This window comes from Pagrus pagrus, assembly GCF_965226575.1.
Source record: "Pagrus pagrus genome assembly, chromosome: 19".
In the NCBI taxonomy this organism is placed as follows: domain Eukaryota; kingdom Metazoa; phylum Chordata; class Actinopteri; order Spariformes; family Sparidae; genus Pagrus; species Pagrus pagrus.
The window spans coordinates 17136580-17145953 of NC_140203.1; the positions used below are offsets into that span (position 1 = coordinate 17136580).

General features: G+C 39.5%; 1 protein-coding gene across 1 annotated transcript; it reads left to right on the plus strand.

The window, feature by feature from the left end:
* Positions 1–745: 745 nt before the first annotated feature.
* Positions 746–8262, plus strand: LOC311274885 (uncharacterized protein). The gene is made up of 5 exons (XM_084382882.1): positions 746–792; positions 2556–2695; positions 4147–4525; positions 5178–5245; positions 5954–8262. The coding sequence occupies exons 3-4, from the start codon at positions 4245–4247 to the stop codon at positions 5218–5220; spliced, it is 324 nt and encodes a 107-aa protein (XP_084239008.1). The 5' UTR covers positions 746–792; positions 2556–2695; positions 4147–4244; the 3' UTR covers positions 5221–5245; positions 5954–8262.
* The last annotated feature ends 1112 nt before the right edge of the window (positions 8263–9374 follow it).

Below are 9374 nucleotides of genomic sequence, written 5' to 3' on the forward strand. Positions count from 1 at the left end.
CTCAGTGAGGTAACCTTCAATTAAAACCTTTTAAATATATCAGAATAAGACTCCTTAATGTTCATACAGGTGTCCTGTTTCTTTTACACATATAAAGCATAGTCCAAGGTCTTAATATCATTATCATTAATGTTATAAAGCATCATCACATCATAACTTACACAGATTTTACCATTGTTTTTAGGAGGATGTGTTTGCATTTTGTTTTTTCATACTGCATTAAAGTATAAATCAAGTTATAAATCATGTATTACATGTTTGATTATACATGCTAAATAGGTGGAGCTAAAATAAAGTACTAATAATCACCCATCATCCTCCAGGTCTTCCTGAGGACTCCCAAGGCGTTTCCAGATTGGATATGCAATCCCTTCAGCATGTTCTGGTCTGCCCTGTGGTCTCCTGGCAGCTTTGCAGAGAAGCATCTGGAGAGGCATCATGATCATGACCTGAACCTCCACAATTCAAAGCAGCAGTTCTCCTCTGAGCTCCTCACCCTGCCCAAAAGCAAAGTAACCTTGGAAATGTGGACATTTGTCAAGGTTGCTGTTTCCAGGTCTACTGTCATTGAAGGTTACTTAACCCTTACAGACATACCATGGATCTGACCTGAGGCCAAGCCTTTCTAATTCCCTCATTTCATTCAGTTAAGCCCTCAAGCCCTGAAGTGCTTTCTGATCCAGAAGTTGTTTTTCAACAATAGTGACAAAATGGCTTCAAATTGTGAGTATCTAAAGACCTGCAACAAATCACCACATGCACTAGGGTTGGATGAAGATGTTTCTTAATCAGGTAAATGAAAAGAACTGAAGCACGAGTTTGACAGCTCAATAGTGGGCTGATGATCAGAGTAAACAACAAAGTTGCAATAACCACAAAACCATAACTGATCTGTGCTGACTTGTCTTTGGTAAGAGCCAGTCATTACAGCAACACAGTGCAATGTATGCAAAACAAGCTATTTTTGACCGATATCAACAAACAAGCTATGTATTATAATCAGTGCTATGTTCTGAAATCACTTTAATTGATCATTCGGTATGGTTCACTTGGAAACAAGTTCCTTAAGACCCACAAATGCATGTATGTAAGGATGGGTTCTGTTTAAAAAAAGAGGATGCTAACTTGTTCATGTTAAGCAGAACACCAAACTGTAAACATCATACTCCTTCTACAAGTATTGGGAAGTACTACTGCATGTATGAAGTCTTTTGTGGCTCTAGAGGGAGCGGAGTCAAATCTGAAAAACTGCCTCAAGTGATGTCACTTGAGTCAGTGATGGCCGGGGCTAAAGTTTCTGAATGAAGTTGTGTGGGGAGACTGTAAGGTAGCTTACCAGACCTAGCCTTCTCTTCATCTCAGCTTGTTGTTAAATTAGCTGCTACTATTATTTTTATCTTCTTCCACTATAGGCAGTCGACTTGCATTATGGGTAGGTACTATGTTTTGACAAGGAAGTAGAATATGTAGAGTAGACGAGACAGTACGTCTGGTTGCTGCATTGAAACTAATCTTTGACAGCCCCGACAGCACTGTGTGGTGCGCGCAAGGGGGCCGGAGCTAGGAAGCAGGGAAGGCTGCCGTATGATGATGGCACTCAAGGCAAAGTTAGAGGATGAACAGTCTTTAGTCATCTGTGGACCATGTGCAAAGATGTCATGCCAGTCCATTCAGTAGTTGTTGAGATATTTAATATTCAGACCTGGTGAGCTGGATAACAGATCAACACTGCCATCCTTTAATTGGTAAATGCCATTTATTTCGTTTTTACACTAATGTGTTCTACTTCCTTCTGCTTTGTTTTGTCAAAGCACTTTGTAAACTGTGTTTTTAAAAAGTGCTACATAAATAAAGTTTAGATTATCATTATTATCCTTAGGGCCATGCCACTAATACAAACATTCTAAAATCACACCTAAATGTATCTTTTGTCTTTTGAGGACAATCTCACACACACAACAAATATTTGACCAGCATGTTACACAGACATGCGAGTCATGTCAGATCTTGCCAGAGAAGTCTTGCTCTAACCCGCCCCTCCTCTGCCCACCATCCCCCGCTCGTCTGCAAACACACCTACTGTATTTCAGTAGAAAAGTCCTCAGGGCAGAGGTATGTGAGCGTCTATGCATTCAATGTCAGTTCTGGGGAGAGTCGTATCAAAGCCATATTTACTTTTATTCACAATTTATATATAGAAAAAACAACTATTCGATGTTACTTTTTTATTTATATTTATTTAATGCCACATTGCCTGAAAGCTACCACGGAAATGATGTTCATTTTCCCATGGGATGCCAGAGCAATGAGTGTTGTGAGACTGCAATTCACTGAAATTAGGTTGCACTCCTCTTATGAAACGTAATGTTGCCACATCAATGTCAGGGATATCTGAGGTGAGCAAGAGTTTGTATGTGACTCAGCCCATTTAAAGATAAGGCAGAGGGAGGAGGAGGCGATTTTATGTGTGTTGCGTTTGTGGGAAAAAAACACAACCCAGGCAGGTATTCACAGGTTTCAGCTTTCTTCCTCTCCCCTCCTTCCTATTGTTGCAGATTCCCTCACTGAAAGAGGAACTTCGAGATTCTTTTTCAAAGGACCTTTAGCGCAGACACGCAGACAGACACCTGGGAGACGCAACAACAAGACTTCAAACTCCACAGCCTGCGTTTTAAGACGCCGGATCTTTGCTTTTGTGAGTACATGTTTCTCATTCTGTCGGATTTCGATGTGATCCTGTGCTGTTTCACTCTACTGTTTACCTGCCTTGAAGCCAGCATTGAGCTCAACTTGCCGTGTTGATGGAAAACCTGAATGATGGGATGATGAGAAGTAAGATAACATTTAACTACCACTGCCTATTTATCAGTTAACATGCCCCGCTGTGCGACATTGGATAATGATCAGTCTCGTCTCTTCTCCTGTCAGTGACTTTTCAATACCAGTGTTTTTACTGTACAGGAGGCAGTGATCCAACACCTTTTTTAACTTAGTCTGTCAGTATATTTCAAATCTGTGTACCTAAAGTTGGTGATGATGAAACAACTGGAGTTCGTAAGAAGAGTTCTTCCTTGTGTTTCGCATGAGCTGCAAAGAATAGTCGTATTTCGTCTTGTGCAACATGTGTAATCCGTCGACACTACTTTGTGCCTGCAGGCTACTTCATGACTTTGGTCATTTGTATGTGCTGATTTACCAGTAAAATATGTTCGCGGGCCAGACGCTGCACAACAGGCAGCTCACAGTACCATACTGTATGTGGGCAGTGAAAATTGTAAAATTATACCCTCCTGTTTACACACAGTATCTTGTTTCGTTGTGAGTTTTTGTTGATTTTCCTGTATAATGATAGAAATGTGTGAGCAAAACTTTGTGGGATTAAATGTACAAAGCGTGCAACTGTAGCATTTTTGTTAGGTACCTGAAGGCAGCATTGTCTTTAAAATAAAAGTCATACAGCAAACAAAATGTATGGGAGGTGGAATGATTCCAACTAAAACAACACATTCTCATACCTAAACCTGACAATCGACCTGAATAGGTCGATTGTCAGTGTCTCCCAAAACAACATATATCACCGTTGCCAAATCAAAACGACCCTTGCAACACACCAGGGACACACATACTGATCCTTTGTGGTACTGTTGCGGTTTGGTTCGGTTTAGGAAGACATTGGACTGCAATAAGCTGCTTTGATTTTTGATTTATATGGTTGTTTTTCTGATGATGATATTCAATTAAAATGATATGGGGAGAAAGATAGACATGAAATGTGGTGTCAACTTAATTTTCATCAAGTGTCTCTCCCCCTGGCAAAAAGCTGTACTTAATTAGTTTCTGCAAGCTCAGTCCAACAAAGCTACAACACTATGACAACAGTTCAGTCACTCTCACAGAGTGAGCACTCGCAACGTTATGTCTGACAACATGTGCCAAACCCAGAGGCATTAGACGCTTTCACAGGATGTTTGCAATGTTTATTTTTCCTACATATTGGAAGACAGCAATGGTTGCTTCACTGTGTTTAAAAAAAAGATTCAGATTCATCTGTAGCAAAGAAACATGCAAACATGTTTGACTGAGACAGAACTCACCACATCCATTTGAGGTTGAAAGGCTCTGTTTCTCTTTCTTTTTGTCTTTTAGGGTGTGGCTTCCCCCCATTCATCTCTCTCCCTCCTGTCCTAACCTCCTTCCACTGATCACCCCTCCTTTCATAGAGCCCTGTATACTCCCTTTCTACAATGTCCACTCCTATGCCTCCTCAACCCAGAGGCATCGACTACAACCTGCCCACCTGTGGTGAGACTCAGTGCAGTAGCCACGGTAGGTGTGTGAGTTCTCCTGATGACGGCACGTTAGTGTGTGAGTGTGACCTCGGCTACCGGGGAAGCTCCTGCGAGGACACGGTCAATGGGGCGTTAAGTTTACCGCTGACCCTGAGTGTGCTGGCCGTCATCATCGGGCTGCTGATCCTGGCTTTCATCATCGCCAAAGCGAGGCAGAAGCAAAAGAAGAGGAACAGGTACTGAAATATCTCAGTGGTGTCTCTTTTCCTTTTCCATTTGTTGTTCTTGAGAAAACGATTATTTGTTTTCTGTTCGAGAGTGAGATGTGAAGAATGACATCGATCTTGTATGTGCATATGAACAGAACAGGAGTCAGGATGTAATTATCCTAGCTTAGCATAATGGCTGAAAATGGGGGGGAAACTGTTAGCCTGGTAGTGAAGTGAAAACATGCACGGCATCCTCTAAAGCTCTCTAACAAGCTGAAAACATTGAAAAAGGTATATTCTTCGTATTTGTTTTGACTTGTCTACTAGAAATCCTACACACTGGACATTTTTGCACTCAGTGTCTAAGAACTCTTACCTGGTAAACAGGAAGTGACAAATAAAACTGGTTTGTTTGTGATCAAGGAAGAAGAAGTGCAGGATTATTCGCATGAGTCGTGACAGTCACCTCTGCCGAACACAAAACAGCAACAAAAAAAACTAATCAACAGAAAATCCAAGATATACTGTAAATATACCGAAAAGACAGACTATGTTTACATTTGTAAATATGCCATTCCTCATTAATGATGAGGGTTTCATCATGTAGCTGATGGAGGAGCAACAATGGCAGCAGAAATTGTTCACTGATTAATTGTGTGTTTTTGTCTGTTGTTGACAGGAAACGTCTGGCAGAAAAACATGGCTACAACATCGCTGTGTAATGTGGATACATCTGCTTTATCTGAGGTAGGCAGTCGGCCATTCAGTATATTCATTTACAAAATGCTTTCCACTTTGGGAAAGAGTGTTGTTAGCTGGGAATCAAATCTGAGTGTAGACACCTGACTGAAGTATAGAATGCAACGTGTTTAAAAGTATCACAATTCAATTTTATAATTATTTTTCTTTTGGTTAACGTTACTACACAAAACAACAACAACAACAACACATCATAACAAATTCCTGGAGCCACATAACTAAAGGTGCCCTGTGGAGTTTTCATGTGAACTAGTGTTTCTCACCAAAACAAATTGTGTGTGACCATGAAGCCATTTCCTTCCTCATGGATCATTTACAAAGTGATTTTTAAAAATATTTTAATTGTTACATTGTTTACATACATGTTTGCATGCTAGCAGCCTTGTTCTTCTGCATTGCCTTTGTTAGCACATTGCTACGTACGTATGTGTGTTACCACCACCAGCAGTCTGTGTCATGGTGTGAATCGTACTGGCCATGTGTACACATGAAACAGAAAAAAATAAAAAAGACCCTGCTCTTAACAATGTTGCTCTATAGCACTACTAGTGGTCAAAAACTCCACAGGGTGCCTTTAACTTACAGATTTCTGACACCTTTAATCTGTGTCTAAATGTGGAGGCAAGAAACTTTGCTGACACAATAATTAAGACTATTCAACACAATAAAAATAATCATCCTCTCGTTGTCATCCAGGTCAACCACGGCGTTGTGGCCCTGTGGCGCTATTGAATCTCCATCAGCGTTCTTCTTTGGCAAGCTTACAGCACAGCTTGTTGAATTTCGTGTGGATTTGCATCAGATCTCCTGCTTATGGCTGCTGCTCTATGACTGATCATCCCACGAACTCAAACTTATGAACGGAGCTTAAACCGGCTTATCAGTGACACAGCTTGTGCAGTAATAATGTTTTACTTATGGCATTTAAAGATGGGAAAAACTTTAAAGTACATCCCTACACACATTATTCACTCAGGGCAAATGGCATGCATGTACACAGAGCTCATGAGCTGTTACTTTAGACGGTATGTGTGTTACACCAGCATTTTATTAAGGTGGATGTTTGGCATTGAACCCTCACCTGCAGAACACAGCAGAGACTTTAAAGATGCACTATGTAGTTTTGGAGAAGACATTTTAATCAGAAGAAAAAGATCTTTAGTAATTTATTTTCACAACTGAATGAACTGAATAAACAAACTGCCTTTGAGGGACAACACAATTACATACTATTATTTTGTTCATATGTGGCGGACCCTGCCACCTCTCTAGATTAAAACAGTGTTCTGGGACCTTATTTTCCTCTGAGAACAGCTTGTTTATTCAGTTATGGAAAAATAAATATTTCTGATTATTTTCAATATTAAGTTTCGGAGTTTGAATTTCATTCTCAAAACTACATAGTGCCCCTTTAAGCTGATGTTGACATAATACATCTGTGCCATTGCCAACTATTGTAGCCAACAACTTGCGCAGCCAAACTGTTTTAGATTTCCTGCATGGTGCACTGTATCCATCAGCAGCTACACGTTTTGAACTTTAATGCAATGCAACTGCAATACACTGATGTTTTTGTTTGCTTTTATATTAAAAGTGTTATTTTTATAATTTTGACATGCTACTGTGGCTATCTACTGCTAAAGAACTACAATAAAACATAGATGAAAATTGTAACCATCAATCCCAACAGTAGCTGTTGAGGAGATCATCGATCCACTAAAGAGAATCTTTATCACAGTCTGAATGCTCAGGGGGAAATGGATTCTGTCTATACTTCCCGTATGTATGCAAAATCTTGTTTCCATAGATAAGCTGATGGCGCTTCCTAACACTGGCTATATTGAACAAAATAATGCAAATGTTCACCTGTCAGTAACTCTCCTGGCTTCGTTTAAATACAGAGAAAGCAGAGGTGACTGTTAGAGAGACAGTGAGAGAGTCGCACTGCCATGTTTTTATATGTGTATCGCTGGAGGAGTGAGGTCATACAGGTGTTGAAAACCAAACGTGAATGAACTTGAGGTGTTTCCACAGGAATCCATTTCATACAGGGTAAGCCAGGAACCAGATTTGATTTGTCGTGACCTTTTGCTGAGGACTTAAATCAGACAGGATGCACTTTTACCAGCATGATGTGGTTTTATTCAGTTGTTGTACATTTTTGCACTTTGCATTTGCTAGTTTATCATGCAATCCCTCCTGCATTTAAACTCTTGCTAGTTTTTTGTTGCGTTTGTGTGTTTGTTTAGGGAAAAAACATGTTAACTCCAAGTCAAAATGATCTTTTCTTTCCATCTGAATAAAAACATTATTATTATTAGAAGATGTCTGCAATTTAAAATTAGATATCCATAAGATCCCAGAAAAAGACTGAGAGTAAGTGAGCACAGAATCTTTACAGGAGTTTAAAGGTGCAGTATGTAAGAATTTTAGGTCAGCCAACTGAGCTAACTAGCTGACAGCAGCTACAGTTATCAGCCGTCAGCCGTTCCTCTGGCTCTGCTGCCCCCTATTTACATAGTGTATAAGTTCAACAGGTGGCCAGTTCTTACATATTGCACCTTTTAAGTTCACAAATGCAGTTGTGTCTCTAGATTTCCTCTCTTGTTTACTACATGGTCCACTCTGTTTCAAACTTACTCTGTCTATGAACTTTCAAGTAGACTCTGTGCTCTCTGAACCTCATATTGTTGTCACAATTAAACCTCTGTGCCCATGCTGATGTCTCAAAATCACAGCTAGACAGTGGTCCTTGTAAATAATTTGGTCCTCACTGAGTAGCATGTAGTAATAGTAGTAGCGTTCAGTACTTTTTATGCTGTATTATTGACTGAATAGCTTTATGCACCTTTTTCCTTTTTGTAACTGATAACTACAAGATGCATAACTGTTTTTTATAATCGTGTCTTCCTCTTTGTTTTTGTGTTGCAGTAATTCATATATTCAGACATGTATCATGTGTATAGACACTGAGAATGTTTTTGTATATAAATGGATTATAAGTGGCTGGACAATTTGTTTGTCGTTCTTCTCTGTAGGAAGTGATCAGTCGGGTGACAAAAGAATTTCAAATACACCTTTTATGGTTTTTGAGAAATATGCAAGGCTCTTTTTATCTGAGATAATGACAAAAGTTATACGTTTCTGCACACCGAGTCCTCAGTTAACACCAAAATATTCCATCTTGAGTCTAATCTGGCTCCTACAGTAAACATCCTTGACAATCGCAGCAGCATGGAAAGACAAATCGGTTTATCCCCTTACTTGTTCCATATTTGCAAAGCTAATTTTGTACAGAGCTGACACAAAACTGGATATGAGAAAATAAAAAAATAAATAAAAACTTGTTTTCTTATCTAGGTACCTACCGATAATTGCTAGTAAATATTCATCACTAAAAATAAACACTACAAGCTATTCAAAAAAGGTAATTAAGCCAAAAACAACAGTGTCAGTCAAGTGTGTGCCAAGCATGTATGACAGGACAGAAATTTAGAAATGAAGCAAAACAGGATCGGGGAGGTGACGTGTGCACATGTTAGTTTCGGGTGGTTGTGGCTGTTTATTCTCAGGGGAAAAAGTACTTTGTAAACAACACATTTGTTAACCCATTAGTTAACAGCATAAATTAATTCTAAAATATGAACATTTATTCCAGCCAGTAAGTGAAAAACACACAGCATGTGATCAAACTAATAATCAATAATGATAATCTGAACTAATGGGTTTGTCACTTTAAAGTCATTACTACGTTGTTGTTACACACTGTTGTAGGGTATCAGTGTGTATTTACTCTGACTACAGACAGCTCAACATGCACTGCTGCCTCCTGAAACTCCTGGGATCCAGTGACACCATAGTATCAGCTTAAATGTTTACAAAACTCAGCAGGAACCGGGCCTTGGAATGACAGTCATGCAGACTGACCAGCCCACAGTCTGTGTTATGAGAGAAACAAATATCTGATACAACAAGGAACAGGAAGGATCTGCCATGACGACGACTCTGTGTCAACACCTGCTTTCATAGTAATGACTTTGCATGTTTGATTTACAGGAGGAACACATTGAAATGATGGAAAGATAAACCGCAGCACTTTGTTGTGTGTTATAAGCTT